Raw genomic sequence first — 22,291 nt, 5'->3', positions numbered from 1 at the left:
TTAAAGTTCTTTATTTTCGTTTCGCACAATGGTAATTCAATGTTGTTTTTTTTTTTCAAAAGCCTAAACTATGCCTCCTACTTTTTTCAGTGCTTGCTACATACGTATATTTCTATCAACTCTCCTACCTACGTGTTTATTAAAACCTGGCGTCTGTCTTAACGCCATTTCCAAACCTCTAAATTTGTTCATTTTTCATACAGCCTATTCATCAAATTTGTTGTGGAGTGGTGGCTAAGGCCATTCATAAGAACCAAGCTGCTGCGCCTTTGCAGGCCATGCTGTCACGTTTTTAAGAGCTGTACGTGATCTTAATGTGAAAAAATAGTCCACTTGCCCTCTGGTGTTTGTTGATAAACAAGGTTACACATTTGCTTTTGTCTAGACTCTGCAATGTAACTCGTGCTGTAATACGTAACTTCGGTTTCCAACGGAATAAAAGTAACTTTACAAATGTTAAGCTCCTTTTAATCCATAGGATACTTATGCGAATGATCCTCTAGTTATCAGCTATAAACAAAACCGTACTCCCAATAAAACAATCATGAACGTACAATATACCGTTAACAACTATATAATTACGTATCATTGCCAAGTTGTGATTTAAACCCGACTCTACCCTGCTGGGAGTTCAACTTGGAAATAATCTCTCATATATCTGCCATGGTCCACGCAGTGCAAGTGAGGAGGTCCCACAGGGAATAAACAAGGGCTCGACAGAGCACACAGTCATCACTGCACAAGGTGGGGTGTTGACATCGATCTGCACCCTCCCTGGAACCTGATGAACGTCCAGATTTGTTGGAATGAAAGACTTTTATGCTATCGTTCAGACCCATAGATGCCTTGCTGGTCCCTGTGACACATGCACTTTACGGTCTTTACCTGTCTTTAAAACTAAGAGATTATCGGAAACTACGGGATTTTTTTTTTTTTTTTTTTTGCTTTAGTTCATTACTACAACGAATAGGAACATTTCAGAGTTTAGAGACTCCGTTATCTAAGCAACCATTGACTCCGGCTTGAAACGCAGCAGATCTGATGCGTTAAGTAACGTTTAAGTTTAGCAAGACTGCACTGGTTTACCACTCCAGTGAGATCCCATACGAAAGTCTCGTGTGACAGCTGCCTCAGCAACTGACATCTATTTTGATATATCTTCATGATTATTCTCTCTCACCTCAAGTAAATAAACGAACACGTTTTCTGCAACAAAATGAGAGGGGATATATGAGTATGTGCGAGTAGTATATTCCATGGTTTGTTGACACGTGTAGCCGGCAGTAGCGTGGGCAGACGTTGAGCGTGATGGCTTGGGGCGGGCTGCACTGTTGCCAGAGTCTCCCCACCTCCACACCCTCGACTCGCACCACCACCAAAACAATCACTGTAACTTTCCAGAGCAAGGTTAAGGAAGAATTTCTTGTAACTTTAAAAGCGTGCTTTGAATGTAAACTTTTTATTACTATAAGTTAGAATACCATCAATACTGTATTAAAAAAAATCAACATCCTTCAACAAGACGTATTTCTTTGTTAAAACTAGTATCAATTGCCACTGGTTACAAGGGTGCATGTTATAATGGGCTTCTGTAAATAACAATACCCATTAGATAAGAATATGAATGTTTTCTGAAATCAGCGAGTCACATGTGTTTGGTAATTCTAGACTGTACTCAATCCAAATCAAAGCTCGTCTCGTTTACTGACAGTGTGAACAGGACATCCTTGCTCGCTAAGCGTCTTACTGCATGCTGCCATCGCGAACGAATTCCCACTGCAAGCGCAGTCTAAGTTCGGCTGTGCGTGTGATTGTCTGGAGCGCATATAACCCCTAGTATTAGTCACCAGCGAATCTGAGCGGCTGGTCCAGGATTCCCTCCCTGGATATTCTGGAACGCGGCCAAAGATGTCAGCAAAAACAGACTCTCCCTTTCAACGAACATTTCTTTTTTTGGGAGGGAAGATTTGTTAAATATGTGACAAGAAGAATCAGCTGCAGAACAAGCTAACGTAGAGCATAGGGCAGCATGACGCCAACAAACAAAGGCACCCGAAATCTGGCGGGGGCTTCGTCCAGGGGCCCATAGAAAACGAGTAATGAAGATGACACGGGCACCCAAACGTCGCCGTCGGCATATATATACGCCCTTTTTGTCTACCTTTCTTTATTGGATGTAAAGATAGAAGGCGACTCCACGTTGTGAATCCATGCTTAGTATCAACAGCATGTAAATACTGAAGTTGGATTCGATTTGGATTAGTGTGTGCTAGACGGATATTTGGAAGCGGTTCCCGTGTACAGAGTTAGGTGCGCGCGCAGCACAGAGCGAGCAGGAGATGGCGCGCCTGGGAGGCATCCAGGTGAACCTACTACTCACTTTTATACAGGAATCGAACACTAAATAATAATCCTATCATGCTCTTCTAGTCTTCGAGGGGAATCAGGGTGAAGATAAATGGTAACGATGGAGCGTCAGTACTTGATAGAGAGCTTCACCTGGATAAAGGCAGAATTATTGGTAAGTGGCAACTCAGAGCGTCCGCGCGTTGTGGAGCTCAGCATCCCATCCACAGAGCATTAGTGGTTTGAACGTCGTGGAGGGTGGACACGTTGCCGCTCGTCAGCCATATTCAAGCTAAGGCAACCCCCAAGCTTGCTGGCAAACAGCTCTAGTGTGCAGTTTTGATAAAGTCCTTCGAGGAAACACATCGTGCTCGTTCAAAGTCCGGGTGGTGGTCAAGTGTTCTACTAACGGCGGGTCATTTGTTCTTGTTTTTGAGGTTATATAAAATCTACACCCTCATTTGTGTAGGGAAACACAAATCATACCCACGCTGGATGAAAGTGGATGTTCTGCTGATATCAGTCGCTGTAGCCCGGTGAAGGTGGATATTGTGGCGTGGGCGAACGCGACTGACCCTCTGACGTTTCTGAGAACTGTAATGCTCTTGGGTGCTGGTGACAACTGACGACGCCGTTTACATGAAGCTAAAAGGTAAAGAATACAGATGAACGTTTTTCCTCCTTCATTTCCTCCATAATGTGAAGCACTATGTAATACACTAAATCTTCAACTTATCCATGATCATTGTCAATAGACTCAAGGTTTCTCTAGGAATTGATAAGTGATCAAAAGGAAATTCCAGCCTCTACCTTCCTCCATGACTGTTTGGCTTGATGCACATGATATATTTAACACAGTGAACACGCAGTCCATTTGTTAGTACGTTAATATTTTTGCATCACGTTAGTGCAGCATGTGAAGGGTGATACATGAGGCTGATGCCAGGGCCCACGGACTGAACAAAGGCCGGGTGAGGTCCCCAACATCCCACAACCACGTCGGCCCTAACAGATCGCCCCCCTCCCGGCTTTCTTTGAAGGGTCGGTTAGGGTCCCAAACAAAGGGGCTCCCAGCCACCCTCTTGCCCACTATTCTGCTCTTCATATGCCCCAACTCCCTCCCTTCCCCTGGTCAGGGATATCTGATGGCTTACCCGTCCCAGGGACACACTCACCTCCCTTCCATGCAGCTGTGACAGCCAGCGCTAGCATCTTCCGGAAATGCTATGTGCGCCATACATAGATTTTTCTTTGCTCCGCTTCCAGAATCCCACGTGGAAGACATGAACATCACGTGAAGGAAATTAGATATTGTAACTTACGTTTTGCTTAGTCACGTAATTTCACAATGTTCATAGAGGTGAAAGTTTCCAAGACGTTACTTTCTCGTGTCAATTTTCGGTGTGACCTTCGAGTTAGTCAGTGGGTCTTTGTATGCAAGTGCCTTGTGCCCCTGCTCTTCACTTGAATAATTTCTTTTTCTAGCTCTTGATTTTCTCTCCTGTGGCTATATCTCGTAATGACAAAGTCTCAGAATTTTAAAACTTACAATTCCTATAGGAAGCCGGAATTCCGATATTTTTCCTTGGATGGTGCATTTTCGGCTATTATATTTAACATCTTTCTCAACTCATAGTGGTTCTTTTATTTCATTTTATCCTCCCTTTCCTCCCTCCTTTTCCCATCTTCCTTTCCCGCCATCATCCTTTCTCCCCCTCCCTCCCTCCCAACCTCACCACGCGCGTCTGTTGTGTTTTGAACAAAGCGCGCCGGTCCCCACATGGTACGGCGGCTGCTGGGCTGCCTGGCTTTCCCACCGACCCATGCTTGATGCTCGAAATATTGCTTCTTCCTCTCCCTTCCCGCCATCACGCTCTTCCTTGGAAGTGACAGTGGGGTCGAGTAGACAATACCATGATTATGAAAAGGACATAAACCAAAGTTGTGTGGTACGTTGTAGGTACACCAAACTGGATTGTGGTTATGCTGTTAACCCTAAGAAACAGGTCACAGTCGGTCGATATATGATATGAAAGTACAGAGGTACTTAGTGACAACAACAGGATCCAATTCCTTACCTATTTTATACAATAAAGAGCTGGACATGAAATGGTGGGAAATGTGGTGTAATGAATAGTGAAAATGACTGCCTTCAGCCTTGATGAAGGACTCGTTTCCTACGAACCATATATATATATATATATATATGTATATATATATATATATATATATATATATATATATATATATATATATATATGTGTGTGTGTGTGTGTGTGTGTGTGTGTGTGTGGGTGGGTGTGTGTGAGTAGTTTTTTCACGTTGTGCCATTTGTGAAAAAAATACGGATTCCTGTTATCTGATCCAGTTTCATGAGGGATGCTTTAATGAATTCTCTGTGCATTTCGCATATTGTTAACATACCTGAATGAATTAAGAGAAACACTTAATCGATAGTTTGCTCATGAAATGATTTTCACCTCTGTGTAAGAGAGCAGTAAGGTGGGATTGTTACCGGTCACGCCACAGTTACCCCAAAGGGTCGGTCAGTGCACTACCAGCCTCGAGCCTCATCGTTACGACGGATGAATCCTAGTTGAATTAGCTTTTAATGCCTGCGTGATGAAAGTTTACACATTTCCAAAAATTATTAAGTGAAATTTAATGTCTGGCGTCATTTTACGGATATTTTGTACTTGAAACAGTTTATTGGGAAAAAGTTACCTCCAGAATCACTGCTTGGAAGACTTGGGTGAAAGTACAGTATGTATGTAGGGCAATCTTTGTTCAGAGTGACCGACGAAGGCTTGGCCATTTTCCAGATGTGTGTGTTAAGTTTCAATGACCCAAGATACTGTGTGTGCTAGGATAACGGTATCTAGAAGCGTTTCCTAAGTTTAGACTATGATGATAATTTCACCAGACCCGAGTTAAGAAAAGTCGAAACTTGGGTTCTACGGGAGTATAACTCAGTTAGATGTGGTGACGAGCTTCCATAGTCGATATTTCCACGATGGTTGAACAGCATCCCGGTGAACGAGCACGCCGGAAGTTGTGAAGGTGGGCGGTGTTGAACTATTTACCATGACAGCAGCGGGTCTGTAACGGGTCGGGCAGAACCACAGCACCTGCAGCAGCAGCAACAGAGTGTGGAGCAGGTGTGGCCAAAACGTGACGGTTTTAGAAGTGAGCGGCAGTGTCTGGAGAAGGGCAATGAAAACGATGATGAATGACAGGAAACGTGTACGGTTAAGGCTATGGACGAAGAGGGATTTAGAGAAAGGAATGTTGCAAGAAAAAGTATAGATAAGCCTAGCTGAGGTGAATGATTAGAATAAGCGTACGAGGTCATCGGAATAAGATTTAGTTAATGCTGGGATTAAGGACCTGAAAATCAGTTCTGATTAGGAAGCTGAAGTTGACCACTTACCCAATGTCACCATTCCTTCTATTCTATCATTACTTCTACTGATATTCTCAGTATTACATCACGCATCACCCATGCCTCAGGGCTAGGCTCCCTCGTCACATCCTATCGTAATCGTCTCAAAGCTCCCCAGAAATCATATCTCATAAGCTTTATGTAGATGCCTTGTACTAATAAGATCAAGCAATTATGAAGCTAAATCTATAATGTGCAACTACTGAATGACAAGTCTTAAGAATGTTTTTGAAGCTATATGTCGTTTTCATATGCAAAGATCATTGGTGTGGTCTGTTAGTAGGATGAAAAGCAGCTTACAATGCCGTGACAAAACTTTAGGAAAATAAATGAAAGACAAGTGAGCTCCTTTGTAAACCACCTGGTCCCTTGAAGTCATTCTCCACACACTCGTATTTGCCCAACATCTCAATTTTTATTTAAAAACTCATTTGTAACTGAGATTTACCAAGATTACGCTACCATATTCATAATGTAGCCAGTCACCAGGGTGAACTAGTAACCACGACATACAGCATGTCACTAACCGTCGCCTCATGTCCCACCCCGCCACAGTGAATAAGATACCTCGCCATAGGGAGGTGTGTTTGTCTTATACGGCGTAGTTTATCGCCATTCCTGGTCACTTTCTCCCCCTAATGGTTCAAACAGGCAGCCACTCGTTGTTGCTATGATCGAACCGGCATTCGACGAAAGCCTACTTTTTCAGGTTCACAATGATTAACAAAAAGTGAAAATTATGCTTGTAAGCGAGTCCCAGAAGTGGCGTTGTAACACACGTTTATGTACAGGAAGGTGTGGTTGGTAGATCAGGCAGGGAAGAAGGTGGAGGGTTTCTACAGAGTCCTCACTGTTGCCTACAAGTTTGCCTTAAGTAATGTGAGAAACTAGACTATAAATTAACAGGATATCAAGGGCTCCTCTTATGGAATTACCTATAGCTCATACCTGCCACGTACAAAGAGTTACAGAAGAACTGTGTGCTATTTAAAATTCAAATTGTATTGAAAATAGGCGACACACGGTGGGTTTGGGAGAAATTGTGGGCCTGGGAATGCAGCTGGGTCAGGTAGGCCTAGCGGCGTTCTCCCTGCCTCGTCTGGCTCCCTCCCTCTTAAAGCGAACTCTGAACTGGAAAAAAGTTCATATTTTTCATCTGTGCGATAAGACAGAGCAAAATTTGAAGTATTGTTTTGCCGTATCCACGTCAACAGTTAATGATTTAAATATATTCGTTTTACATTGAGTTCTTGTGTACTGCAGCTTATCAAACATAGAGGTATTCTCGAAGTGGTTCGTAGTCTACGTTAGAGCCACGGTTGTCTCCGAATGTCACTCTTTATCTTTCATGATTGAAAAATCGATAGCTTAATAACGCTTACTCCTTGAACTTAACCTCTTGAGCACGACGGTACGCCTCTTGGGTTTGATGGCCTGACTATTTTGGGGATCAGGTCAAATATACTCAAGGGTCGTATCGTCGTGCTTATGGAGTTAATGTATGATGTTATGGTGTTTGATGGACACTGTCCTGTTTGACAGAAACCCACAATTAGTACGTATGAGTGATAAAAGCTTGCTTTGTGTTTATGATTACTCAGCTGTGAGCTTGTTTACATGGATGTGCACAATGCATTGTATGAATGAAGGTTAGGGTGTCATTTCTTCTTTAGGAATGATAGAGGATTTCTTGAATGTATGCGATGTGAGTTTTGACGGGGTCATGAACACTTTGGTGTTACACTTGATCGATAATTTGGAGTCTGGTGGGCTGAGGTACCAATTCATCTGTGACATCAAACGGCCATGAGGGAGTGGGTGGTCAGAGTAGCTTACTAGGGTCTCTCTCTCTCTCTCTCTCTCTCTCTCTCTCTCTCTCTCTCTCTCTCTCTCTCTCTCTCTCTCTCTCTCTCTCATGCTAGGCGGTTACCAGGGGCTCTTGTTCTCCTAGGGCGCTCACTAGGCCTAGCTGGTTTTTGTGGGGCGCAAAGTATAGGATATGGGTATTGTGAATGATGGTGGCTTAGGCTCTTTGGTATGCTCGCTTGTGCTTTTGTTCTTGTAAGACGTTCATTGTGAGCTCATGATTTTGGAAGGTGTTCATAGGGGATGTTGACTTTTGTAAGGCGCTCAACAGGTGATCGAACTGTCATGTAATCCTCATAGGAGGCTCTGGCTCGTATGGAGTGCTCACATGGGGCTCTAGCTCTCTTGGGAGTTTCACCGGAGACTTTTGTAACGTTAAAACCAGAGACTAGTTGTTTTTTTCTTGGGTTGCTGACTTGTTAAGTGCTGATCCTGTATATGCTTTAGACGGACAGGGGTATTAATTGTGGGCTCTATCCATTGTGAGGTGCTCATCAGGGGCTGCGGTTCTTGTGTTATGCTCGCTTTGGGGATGTTCAGTCTTAACGAACTCGGGCATCCTTACTCGACAGAGGTGACTACATGAAGTCCTGGTTGTCAGTTTCTCGTCGAAGGGGTAGTTGCTTCTGGGACCTCTTTGTTTTTGTGGGTATCGTATACCTTCAGCTGTTGATTTAGCTTTACATAAGACAGAATATTTCAACGTTACTAATTTCGGTCATAACCTCTCAAGAGTCCCCATAAACTGAAACATTACACTTGCAGAATAATCTTTTAAGTAGGAGAACCCTTTCCCATCCGTCTTTCGTTAGCTACCACCTCAGGGTGAACAATAACCACGACGCAGATTAGCAACCTGTCGTTACGAGTGCCCAAGAGTATCGGGGTTCGCCTGAAGTGCAAGGTATAGCCTGATCCATCCCATGATAAAGCCAGCCAGGCACGCTCTGCGCTGAGGTTAGACAGGAGTGTGCCGGCCGTCGCTCGTAGACCCGAGCATATCGGGGGCAACTCACCCGTCAGGCGAGACCCGTTGCACTGCATCACTTGATTTCCCAAGTGCGTGCGCTGGGCATTTCCCAATTACGTGTATTTTTTCTTCTGCTTAGATATGGGCTTGAGCGTGTAGAAGGTTGTTATGCGTATAAGCTAGAATGAAGACTGCATGTATGTATGTATCAGGTTTTGTTGGCTTAGCTGTAATGCTGATTGATAACTGGTTATTGTATTATTTCCAATATTAGATCAGATATTTTTGTAGCAATAATTACTGTATTTATCTATTTTTTTTTTTTTTTTTTTTTTTTTTACCAGGGAACTTCCCTAACATTTTGTAAGCTCCTGCATCCAGCAGGTAACTCTACTGGGCTTTGTATGACTTTCATTAGACACTTCTATCAACATTGAATCTTGACCTAAGAAGAATGGCCCAAAAAATTTCGGCCTAAAAACCATGGATCCTTGTCCACACCACTCTTCCGAAACAGCGACACTGACCGATACAAGTCTCACTCTAACTTAAAGTTACATAACCTTGTCTACTCTATGTGATGAAGAGTTTTTGCCGTCGTGTGGCACCATCACGACCAGAGCCAACCCGGTCATTACTGTCCTCGGGCAAAGTTGGTCAACGTTAAGACTACTTTTTTCCCCGTGCGAGACTCCTAGAGAAGTTGAAGGTGTCCGTGAAGTTATATTTCACTCATGCACTTGCAATTAGTCATCGACTTTTAAGTGGCGTTTCAAATGGATAATATGATTCTTGTTCTGACGACACTGTTGAGAGTGTAACGATAATTGTAATTAACGGACTGTTGAAATGCCTGTTCTTTATCAAAGACAGGTTTTTCATATCTTCCAAAATTCAGAAATACTTGTCCACGTCTCTTCTTTTTCCCTTTCATTAACCTCTTTATATTTCAATTACCGCCCGGCCTTGATGTGGACTTCAGTCCGCGACTGGGACCTCTAACGTAAAGAAATAAAAGTGGACTTATAGAGAAGTACACATCAAAAAGTGGAATGAAATTGTGAAACAAGTCTTAACATACCTAAAGAGGTGGCAGTTGAGGTACAGTCTGCTGGAATTATTGATCATGTCACAAAGATTGTAATGATGGTGTTCTTGTAGCGGTCTGCAGGAGTGCGTATATAGGTTCTTTGCGGATGAGGCACTGACTTGTAACTCAAGGTCTAGGGATCTCCTCTTTGCACCTTTTCTGTTATCACTCACTTTGTGTTGAGATGCAGGGAGTCCCAAGTGTTATGAGTTGGCAGAGAAAATAAAGACGATAGTAGAAAGATTTGATGATGGTAGTGAAGTTTACTTCAAGTTTAGTTTCTCACAAGTGACGAAAAGCTTGATAGACCGAACAGCTTGGAGGGGACTGGGGCGTTATAAGATCGTAGGGGATGAATCAGGGTTTTAATGAAGGCTGATGTGCATGACAACGGTTTTGGTGTGCTCGATGGCGTGTATCTACATGTATGTGCATACATGGAGGTGTGTGCATATATGAAGTGCAATTAGCTCTAAGGCTTGTGTAGCTATTACAGACCACCTAATCATGTACTTACCTTTTATACACCTAATCATGTACTTGCCCTTTATAGAGGTCATTCATCCTTGGTTCGTATTGTTGCTGTTAATGGTACAAGGATAACATTACCTACCTTTATGTCAATCTTCCCACTGTGCTTTTGTTTCCAAAACATTATATGACTGAAATACCACCGGGGAATTATTCTCGTGTACACCTTAGGGAGTAAATCTTCCTCGTGTCTTTAATGCTTTATGTGTATGGCGCCAAGCTTGTGGAGGGTTCGAGTCCCTTCCTCAGTCGCCTCCAGTGGTGAATATGTATGTAGCAGTAAACCAATATGAACTGCGAATCTTTGGATGATGTTTGTTTCAGTCGTCTCTTAATGTGATATCATTACGATACATTATGAATTGTGTCGTTAGGACAAGGGTGATGAACATCATCATAATCGGTTTTAATCCTTGACCTGATTATGGTTATCCGCCCTGTTATTTTCCTGGCATAACTGAATTACATATTCTTAAGAATAAACGTTATAGGTAAAATCATCTGATGATGATTCTTCCGTTCTTGGACTAAGCACTAAGGATGTTTGACACCTTGTACAAGGTTCTCGTTTTGAGTTTATTCTACTCTCTTCAAGTGCCGTCTCAGCTAAGCTAATCTAATATATATATATATATATATATATATATATATATATATATATATATATATATATATATATATATATATATATTGTGTTCTGTTGCTAAAAGTGGAATAAAATAATTGGTCTTGTCACTCTTTGCTTGTGGAAAACGAATGTGTCCGTGGTTTTAAAAACTCTGTCGAATGATGCCAGCCAATCTAGGATTTATTACTTTCATTGCTATTATTATTATTATTATTATTATTATTATTATTATTATTATTGCTGTTATTATTTCGCCAATCACGTATGGGTGTACTAAAGGCGACTCTGTATGACAATAAGTTCAAGATGCCTGAACTCATGAACTTTTTTCTTGTCATGTTTGTCTGTGATTGTTTGGCAGGCTTTTAAAAGGTTAAGCAGTCAGGTATGAAAAACCATCTCCAAAAGGAACACATATGGGACAAACACCCATTCATTTTGGCTATCTGCAAGTAACCAACCCAGCCATCCATGAACCAGTTTCGTGGTTTAGTATTCCTGATAAAGCACGGACCGAGGTGGTATGACATTAATAGAGAGAGAGGAAGTCCGTAGGCGGCATACAATTTATGGGTGAAGTACTTCCGTAGGTGATATACATTCATGGGTAGAGTACGGCCGTATGTTGGCATTACTGTCATAGGTACAGAACGTCTGTAGATGACATAATATTCATGGGCACAGCACTCATGGGTAAAGAACGTCCCTACGGGGAAACATTCATGGGTAGAGAATTTCCGTAGGAAGCTTTGGGAATGGCATATTCAGGGTACGTCGCACTCGCTCGTAGTACCTTTGCACATGTGAGCCACTTGGTTTCTGTGTAAGGTAGACGGCCCCTGAGGCATTACATGACGCCTGGGGCGTGTATGTAAGCTAAGCAGGCCAGGCGTGTAGGGTGGGCAGGCCGGTTGTGAGTCAGTCGTGAGGTAACAATGCCGACATTTACGTTGCCCGAGGGCCAGCCAGCAGGAGTTGCCACTCACTAAATTACTGAGTACCTTCAATGCACAGTTACTGGCAACGTGGGTAACGCAGCTCTTTATACATTATCTGTATCAGGGATTCTTTTATTTTTCATGCAAGGAAGTTACATATACGGCTTTGTAGGTATCGAAACGTAGTTATTCCTTTGTCAGTCTGCGCTCAAGGTAGTGTCAAAGAACGAGCAGCGGCAGTATATCTTTAACCCCTTGAGCACGACAGAACGATCCTTGAACACAAAGGTGCGACCCTCGAGGATGAAAGCATGACCTCTGATCGGACCTGTCTGGGCCAGGTGGAAGGCCAAGCCCCATCATACCCAAGTGTCGTACCGTAGGGATGAAGGTCATAACGTCATACTCGTGTGTTGAGCTTGTGGGCTGGTGTTGGTAAGAGTGGCAGTGGCCTGGAACCATGGCTACAGCAGTGATGGGTTGCCTCGCATCTTGGGGAAACACCGGACGCTCGGGGCAAGAAGCTGCTTTCCCCTGTCGCCTTCTGAAAACCCTTCCTACCTCCATTGTCTCCGTCATCCGACACGCTGACATCGTTAGCCGTAAAGTCCATGACCGTATAGGCTGCTAGAGAGGAGCCGGGTCTCAGAAAATGGGAAACAGAGAGGAACGATCTTGTTTTTGTGGTGGTGTCTGGAGGGGTCACGGAGGTTCCGGGGCCGGTTCGACCCTAAGGGTGGTGGGAATCCCTTGATGACAGGGTTTGTGTGTGTTGGCTCTGTGTGATCCGAGACGCTGGAGGTTCACTAACGCACGACAGCGAGCTGAAAACGCATGGAGGTGTCCAGTCAACTTTCGTTATGCAGTGTTGGATACGAAAAAAAAAAAAAGTCTTCACTGACCTTAAATTATTGAAATAGTTTAAAAATACCGAGTTTTACTGATGCATTATTACAGGTATGTTGTGAGAAAATGGACGTATGACAGCGTGTGCACTACGGAAGGCTAGAAGGTGCTTCCCACAAGAAAACCACGGGAATAATTTTTGCGTAGAGGAAATGTGTTATGTATGGGGTTGAAGATACGTGTGGAAGGAGACAGTTTAGCTTTGTCAATCATCCCAGAATGCAACGTGAAAAATTAAGCAGCCTCTGTATTAGTGTGGAATCCTTTGTTCGCTTAGCACTCCGGTCCAACAAGATGTGTGAGAGCCTGTATATGTTCTTAATGTAGTTCAGACAACAGATAGACAGATGTCTACCACCGTAAGTTTGAATCAACTAGTGAAATTCTACCGCTAAATACATGGGGTTTATTGATTTCTTTTTTCTTTTTTTTTTTTGGTTTATGTATAGTCATCGGTCGTTGTCTGGCAACTGAGCCGCTATACAGACTAGTTATGCAGCAGTCCAGATATTTTTTTAATATTGTTGTAGGGGCTCTGATCGCACTGGTGGTGGCACCGCTCGGGGTCCTCAAGTTGTGCTGAAGGGCTTCTAGTAATAACTACGCATGTATAGAGAGCAGTCTTGAAAGTCAACTCGTTTATTTTGGGGGATTCTCGTAATATCTTTTAGGGAAGTAATTAAAAAAAAGTTTCTGGCAATAATCTTGAATTTTCTGTAAATAACTAAAGACATAAAGATTGTGTCGGTCTTTTTACTACTATTACAGTTTTTGTACGCCTAGTAATAGGTTCAGTCGTCCAATAAAAGCCGTTCAATATTTTTTTCTGGAACATCATGCGGGTCATCGTATAGCGTTATATGAACTAGTAACTCAGTGAAGACTGTACTCAGCTAGCAGTAAACATTTCATGGCGTGACCAGACGGAAAGAGATAGAATAATGAATACATTTTCATATTATTAGTATTTTTGTTTTCTGCTTTACGCAAGAACCTACTAGGATTACGACCGTTCTCTCAGCGTACGCTTTTGCGATTAAGCTTGTCAACAGTTGTGCGCCAGTCAGCATGCGCTCCACGTAATATACAAAGTGGATACTCAAGGAGCGGCCCTTATGCCTCGCCCATCACTCCCAAATTGATCGATAATTTTGACAAGAATCATCCCGCTAGAGTTGGCTGGTTTTGATGAATTATTCTGGGATGTAAAAAGTGTCATTGTAAATGTTTCATTGACCCTTTGCCTTCTGAGAACACAAGGTGATGGAACGTTTCTGCTGTGAAGAATATGATGTTAACATCTTAGTACGATTGTTGATCTTGTGAATGCATACATTTTCATTATTTGCAACGGCATTTGTAGTATGTAATCGTTTTCCTTTTAATCACACACACACATACATTATATATATATATTTTTTTCTCTTAAACTATTCGCCATTTCCCGCGTTAGCGAGGTAGCGTTAAGGACAGAGGACTGGGCCTTTTTTGGAATATCCTCACCTGGCCCCTTCTGTTCCTTCTTTTGGAAAATTAAAAAAAAAAAAAACGAGAGGGGAGGATTTCCAGCCCCCCGCTCCCTCCCCTTTTAGTCGCCTTCTACGACACACAGGGAATACGTGGGAAGTATTCTTAATCCCCTATCCCCAGGGATATATATATATATATATATATATATATATATATATATATATATATATATATATATATATATATAATCGGTGAAGCCGTGATATTTCGTGTAAACAGATTAAAACGGTTTTGTATTATTAATGTACCATAGTAAAGGAAGAATGCGAGTCAAATAAGAATTCACTTCCATTTTCCACAGGTGTCAGGGGAGTTGAATTCTTATCATGTGGTGTGAAGTAATGAATTTTGAAGTGTGAGCTGCGACGTACACACGAGTGCAGAATTCCCGCTGGGTGAGGGAAGGTGAGATAAACAGCAGCAGCAGCGGTAGTAAACAGCTTGCGATGCTTGAACTGCATAGCAGCAAGGTAGAGCAGATGGTTTACTTGCTACAGAAGTGTGTGTGTCAGTCTTCCTCTCACGTAAATGTCCTTATAAACCGTACTGCTAGCCAGTCTTTACAATTCGTGTTTGACTCGTTTATCCTTTTTCGTCAGACTTTGATTACCTTCTCTCGTGGTTACCTATAAAAGTCTCATCATAATTTAGATCTAAAGTGGGTGAAGACTGTCTCACCATAAGGCCGCGAAGAAGAGTAATAGTTTCTTTCGCGAGTGTGGCTTCATATCAAGTGTCGCATGATTAACTCACACGAAAGTCACGACATCAGACACTATCATTTGAATTAATGTGAGAGAAAATGTAACCCGAATGAATATGATGCCCATGATTTTCTTTCAGTTATCATAAATGGTAACTTCTTGAGATAATGATTTAATGATTAGTTTCGAATTAAACTTCCAGAATGGTGTTACCATACTGATACTAGAGTTTACGAATTTAGTCTTCAGCATAGCTCAACTTTCAGATCTAATGGGACATGACAGCGGCCATGAAGCCCGACAATGGTACCTCATCATTTCACAGAAGCACATTCATAAAGCAGGAGTCGGGAGGGGTGACGTTGTGGTGAAGACATGATAGTAGAACCACAGGTAGGGTAAAGTTGGACTTGTGTCTCTTGCTTTCGGTGAGCGATGGCAATGGTTAGCAACGGTCGTCAAGAGACTGTAGAGGGTAGTGGAGGTTTGGAGTGACAGTGGCTTTAGTGTGCGGGGGAGAGGAAGAGATGAAATTTCTAGGGTCTGGGAAGGGAAGATGGTCGTGGTGTGGGCAGGATGGGTGGCGCCGGTCAGGATTGACTATGGTGGGTATTGTGCCTTCCCCCAGGGCAGGAAGAACCTTGTAAGGACATCATTCACTGGCCGCTGTTTTGAACTTGGCTGTTGTAATGTGGATGTGAACACAACGCGCTCGAGTCCTCAAGTTGCATTATCACCTCAGTTGCCCTGAGGGTTTATTACCGACGGCGGCAGCTGGTCCTGTGTGGTAGGAGCAGCCTCCAGCGACTCGGTGATGAGCTGAGATTAATTACTGGTTAGGATGTGTTACTTGGGGATGTCGAGGCTGATCAGATCTCCATTACCTCTACCTGCAAGTTACAAGGCTGGGCTGACATAGAATGACACTGCTTGCCGTTAAGGTCCCAAGCTTGCTCATACAACGTTTCGATGAGCAGCGGACTTCATATGAAACCTCACGTTTCCAGCCTAAACTTTTCCATAATCATTTGGGCATTACGTTCTGTATGTCCTTGATCCGTTGTTGCTATGGAGCGTCCTTCGGCCGGTCGTGTGGGGAGAAAGAGAGGAGTAACCCGGCGTGTCCTGCGAGTCGTAAAGGGAGAGCAAACGTTACCACACGAAGCCTGGTTGTAAATTGTACCCTGCCGGCCTGCTGCCATCAACCGCTTGTGCCACGTCACACCATCTCCCCCAGGTTAATGTGACTCGCCTGCCCTCCCTACCTTGTCTCTTGCCCTCCACCTTCACTTTCTCGCTTCCCGGTCTCCAGCCTCCACAGATGTTATTCTGAGACACAAAAGATCCACCCAGTGACATCCAGAAAGCCGTAATCTGCCACTCATCCACCAGGCCCTAAAAGCTCAGTGTCCGGCCAACTGCCAACAACCAAGCAGCTGCGATCGTCCATGTCGCGACGGGCTTGAGGGCAGGCGCATCTGTCTGGTCCCTGGGCTCTTACAACCGTCAGTCCGGGAGCAATTTATTATCCTCTCCACATGACAGTGGAAGCCGCTACCATAGGCCTAATGACAGAGGGCGAGCTGTGCTAAGGGCGCGTAGGCCATGAAAGTTTCCTAAAGACAGTGTGGTTAGTCTGGTCCTTGCCGGTGCAGTATAGTCTGTGCGGTATATATATATATATATATATATATATATATATATATATATATATATATATATATATATATATATATATATATATATATAATCCCTGGGGATAGGGGAGGCAGAATGCTGCCCACGAATTTCATCCGGGTCGTTGAAGGCGACTAAGAGGGGCGAGAGCGGGTGGCTGGAAATCCTCCCTTCCTGTATTATTCTACAACAGAAAGAACAGCAAGGAGCCAGGCGAGCGCTTAGGTTCGAATCCTAGTTACGGCAGTTAGTCCACTCTTAACTCAGCTGTTCATCCAACCCTAGGGGTTGGTCAATAAAATGGGCTCCTAGATGAGGCTAGCGTGTATATACTGTATATATATATATATATATATATATATATATATATATATATATATATATATATATATATATATATATATATATATTATCCCTGGGGATAGGGGAGAAAGAATACTTCCCACGTATTCCCTGCGTGTCGTAGAAGGCGACTAAAAGGGGAAGGAGCGGGGGCTGGAAATCCTCCCCTCTTTTTTTTTTGTTTTAATTTTCCAAAAGAAGGAACAGAGAAGGGGGCCAGGTGAGGATATTCCCTCAGAGGCCCAGTCCTCTGTTCTTAACGATACCTTGCTAACGCGGGAAATGGCGAATAGTTTGAAAGAAAAAGATATATATATATATATATATATATATATATATATATATATATATATATATATATATATATATATATATATATATAACGTTAATGAGATGGCTTTTATTAGGAACTTAGCTAACCGTGCCGTCTCATCTTCAAAGAAAAAAAAATCCTCTTTCTCTATGTGGGTCTGTTCGTTGAGCTTGGCCACATTTTTATGTATACAAACACCAAACTTAGGATACAAATACAACTGTGTGCGGGGAGTAACATGGGGTACGTGGCCGCTGGCTAAGAGGGTGTTATGAGGCCACCAGTTAAGCGAAACGTGATCAGTATAACCAATTGTGGCAAACAAGACGCCCACTTGGTCTTAGTTTGGTCGACGTTACAGATATAAACTTTTGGCGGGGAGTAAAATGGGATATGTGGCTGAGAGCTCAGAGGCTGCTATGAGGTCAAGGCGACCTGTATAGCAACTTTTGGCAAACTGGTATGTATAGATATATGGCGCGGGAAGTAGTTTGGACTATATATATGACCTCGGTCTTACACGTCTTTTAGGGGCCAAAAATCAAGGCTAAAGTGACAAGTATGGCAGTTTTGGCAAACAGAACGACTTATTTGTCTCATACTGTTGGATAGATATACGACTCTATGGGCTATGTAGCCGCTGCCTTAGAGACAATAATGCAACTTCAAGGCTGCGCTACAATCACAAATTGGGAAACGATGCACTTATCTGGAATGAAAAGTTCCTTAATGACGCGGATGATACAACATAGCAAAGCATGTAACAGCGTAACCCTTTGAAGGCAGAGTGAAGTGATATGTGTGTGTGTGTGTGTGTGTGTGTGTGTGTGTGTGTGTGTGTGTGTTCTTTGAAAAGATATTTCTAAGGATTCATGTGATGTGGGTGGATCTTCAATGTGCGCCTGAGTTGGTTGCTGTGCGTCTTGTAGTTCACTCTGTTCAGAGAGGGTTGCCAGTTTTCAGTTTGCTGTTATTTAGAGTTTGTGCTCGTTTTCTAGTTTCTGTTGATGATGGATGTCTTTTTTTACCAAGCTGGTTTCTTTGCTTTATTCTCGAGGTGTGTAACTTGGGGGGAGAAGCTTGGGTTGTATATCTTTCTATGCCTTTGAGCTCTGCATTGGCTTGGTTTGAGATGTTGATGAAGTGTGACTGCGTCATCTAGGTACGAGGAATCACTTATATTGGAGTTTTGTACCCTTGTTTCCAGGTAGTGCGTGTGCGTAGACTGGCAGTCTGCTCTCCTGTGGTTAATACAGGTTGGATGGGCCGGGTGGCGTGTCTTCAGCATGGGTAGGTGGTCAGAGGACAGTTCGTGTGGTGTGCTTCAGGCGATACATGTGTGTATGACTGGTGAACAGGTAATGTTTAAGGAGATCGACTGCTGGAGGTGGTGGATTGGGTGTCTGGCTGGATGGTAGGCTGACACACACACACAAATATATACATATATATATATATATATATATATATATATATATATATATATATATATATATATATATATATATATATATATAATATCTATATATCTATATATTATATATATATATATATATATATATATATATATATATATATATATATATATATATATATATATATATAATATCTATATATCTATATATTATATATATATATATATATATATATATATATATATATATATATATATATATATATATATATATATATATATATATATAAGGCATTTCGTTAGGGCTGATTTTATTAAAAGACAGTATCTAGGCTAGAGCTGAAGCCAGCCAGGCGACTTTTTTTCTTACCCACCTACATATTTTCCTCATCGCAAGCTGGAACATTATGCAATAACATTAGATCAGACAGGGTTATCCAAAGACGGAATAAAGCGTCGGGTTAACTTGGTTAACCTGGCTCTTTCAGAGGACGACCTCTTAGTTGAGATACAACGCCCTCAGACCTGATGTTATTATTATTATTATTATTATTTTTATTATTATTATTATTATTATTTTTATTATTATTATTATTATTATTATTATTATTATTATTATTATTATTATTATATAAAACCCAGAAGTCATTTTTACGGGCGGCTTCAGCTGGAAAAGAACATGATGGACACTGAGGACAATCTTGTATACATGCGGAGTCCATCTGATGATAGTGAAGTGTTCGTATGGCTTCCTGTTAATATGACAACGGAAATATACGATCAAATGATCCGAACTTAGAGCTTCTGTATAGCGTATCAAGCGTTTCACGATCTTTATCAACGTTCAAGTTTTTACGATATATCTGTCTAATACTAACAACAGGTGGAATTGTGTTTGCTGCGCGTGTTGATACATTTAAATGCAAACTAAGTACAGCTTCTTATGCACCAGTCAGGAGAACATACCCAGCTGTGCTGCGTGTCTCTCTGTGATACTGGTAACTTGAGTGTTTGCCACCATTATACACAGCGACTCTTTCTAGTGTCTCAAGACAGTTTGCCTTGGTGCCTTGCTGTGCCCGCACTTGACTGTTTTCTCTCAGACTCTGATTAGGATGAAATACGCTTTGATTACATGCTTATGACCGTGTAGAACTGTGGTTCCTGAATGACTTTTATCAAAGTGTCGGCAGCGTAGCATGGGGGTCACTTAACGGATCATTTTGCCCGTCCGCTCTGAGTCTCCTTCAACTTAACATTGGTCACAACTTGTAAACTCCAAGTCATATACTCTTGAAACTGAGTCATATACTCTTGAAACTGAGTCATATACTCTTGAAACTAAGTCATATACTCTTGAAACTATATATATAGTATTACAAAACGGCAACAGAACTTAATATAAAACCAATATCTCAGTGAACATTTTGCCTGACTTGTCACTTGTGAGCATTTTTTCCCCGAAAATATAACCCACTTCATAACTTTGAATGAACTATACCTACAGGCATGGAGCTATGGGCAGTTGTTTCCGAGCACCTAAAAAAATAATGGCACAAGATCCATGACTGGACTTTCATGTTTTTTACGAAGTGGATTGTTCTGGATCTACCGAGGCTTTTATAACTTAAGGAAAATTCCACTTTCAGCCACGTAACTTAATTATATATATATATATATATATATATATATATATATATATATATATATATATATATATATATATATATATATATATATTATCCCTTGGGATAGGGGAGAAAGAATACTTCCCACGTATTCCCTGCGTGTCGTAGAAGGCGATTAAAAGGGGAGGGGGGGGGGTGGAAATCTTCCCCTCTCGGTTTTAATTTTCCAGAAGGAACAGAGAAGGCGGCCATGTGAGGATTTCCCTCAAAGGCTCAGTCCTCTGTTCTTAACGCTACCTTGCGGGTGCGGGAAATGGCGGATATTACGAAAAAAAAAAATAAGCTGTTGTCAGGGGAAAACCACGGAGAGGTCTGTGGGGCCTGCATTTCCGTGTATCATACATGACAGATCGGAAGAAGATGTGAGCGAATAAGAATAATCAATAGTCTGTTTCTGGAGACAAAATTGGAGATGGAAGGATGGAGTGGAAAAGACTTTGAGCGATCGGGGCCTGAACATGCATGAGGGTGAAAGGCGTACACCGATTAGAGTGAACTAGAACGATGTGGTATACTAGGGTCGACATGCCGTCAATGGACTGAACCAGGTATGTGAAACGTCCGGGGTAAACCATAGAAAGGTCTGTGGGGCTTGGATGTGGATAGGTGGTTGTGGTTTCGGTGCATTACACATGACAGCTAGAGAATGACTATGAGCGGATGTGGCCTTTCTTCGTCTGTTTCCTGGCGCTTCCTCGCTGATGCGGGGGTCAACGAGTGGATGTGTTGGAGAAAAGAATGTATATATTATCTATGTTCTCTTCCTTCATGCATTTGTGCTGCTTTCTGTGGGGCTAGGTTGAATCGGAAATAGATGGATGCGAGTATGTATGAATATGCACGTATGTATATATATATATATATATATATATATATATATATATATATATATATATATATATATATTTTTTTTTTTTTTTTTTTTTTTTTTTTTTTTATACTTTGTCGCTGTCTCCCGCGTTTGCGAGGTAGCGCAAGGAAACAGACGAAAGAAATGGCCCAACCCCCCCCATACACATGTACATACACACGTCCACACACACAAATATACATACCTACACAGCTTTCCATGGTTTACCCCGGACGCTTCACATGCCTTGATTCAATCCACTGACAGCACGTCAACCCCTGTATACCACATCGCTCCAATTCACTCTATTCCTTGCCCTCCTTTCACCCTCCTGCATGTTCAGGCCCCGATCACACAAAATCTTTTTCACTCCATCTTTCCACCTCCAATTTGGTCTCCCTCTTCTCCTCGTTCCCTCCACCTCCGACACATATATCCTCTTGGTCAATCTTTCCTCACTCATTCTCTCCATGTGCCCAAACCATTTTAAAACACCCTCTTCTGCTCTCTCAACCACGCTCTTTTTATTTCCACACATCTCTCTTACCCTTACGTTACTTACTCGATCAAACCACCTCACACCACACATTATCCTCAAACATCTCATTTCCAGCACATCCATCCTCCTGCGCACAACTCTATCCATAGCCCACGCCTCGCAACCATACAACATTGTTGGAACTACTAATCCTTCAAACATACCCATTTTTGCTTTCCGGGATAATGTTCTCGACTACCACACATTTTTCAAGGCTCCCAAAATTTTCGCCCCCTCCCCCACCCTATGATCCACTTCCGCTTCCATGGTTCCATCCGCTGACAGATCCACTCCCAGATATCTAAAACACTTCACTTCCTCCAGTTTTTCACCATTCAAACTCACCTCCCAATTGACTTGACCCTCAACCCTACTGTACCTAATAACCTTGCTCTTATTCACATTTACTCTCAACTTTCTTCTTCCACACACCTTACCAAACTCCGTCACCAGCTTCTGCAGTTTCTCACATGAATCCGCCACCAGCGCTGTATCATCAGCGAACAACAACTGACTCA

At 42.2% G+C, this 22,291-nt stretch overlaps 2 protein-coding genes across 4 annotated transcripts in view; one reads left to right on the top strand and one right to left on the bottom strand.

The window, feature by feature from the left end:
- The window catches only part of LOC139760512 (normal mucosa of esophagus-specific gene 1 protein-like), a 686,022-nt gene that overhangs the window by 269,648 nt on the left and 394,083 nt on the right, over positions 1–22,291 (bottom strand). The gene's annotated exons all lie outside the window — the stretch shown is intronic.
- The window catches only part of msi (RNA-binding protein musashi), a 214,517-nt gene continuing 194,804 nt past the window's right edge, over positions 2,579–22,291 (top strand). For both annotated transcript variants that reach the window (XM_071683801.1, XM_071683799.1), the window contains exon 1: positions 2,579–2,998. In XM_071683801.1, coding sequence (XP_071539902.1) covers positions 2,986–2,998 — 13 coding nt within the window. In that variant the 5' untranslated portion in view covers positions 2,579–2,985. The remainder of the gene's footprint in view (positions 2,999–22,291) is intronic.

The sequence above is a fragment of the Panulirus ornatus genome, chromosome 37, assembly GCF_036320965.1.
Source record: "Panulirus ornatus isolate Po-2019 chromosome 37, ASM3632096v1, whole genome shotgun sequence".
Lineage (NCBI taxonomy): Eukaryota > Metazoa > Arthropoda > Malacostraca > Decapoda > Palinuridae > Panulirus > Panulirus ornatus.
Note: the sequence above shows the minus strand (reverse complement) of the source record. Positions and strands in the feature narration are given on the sequence as shown.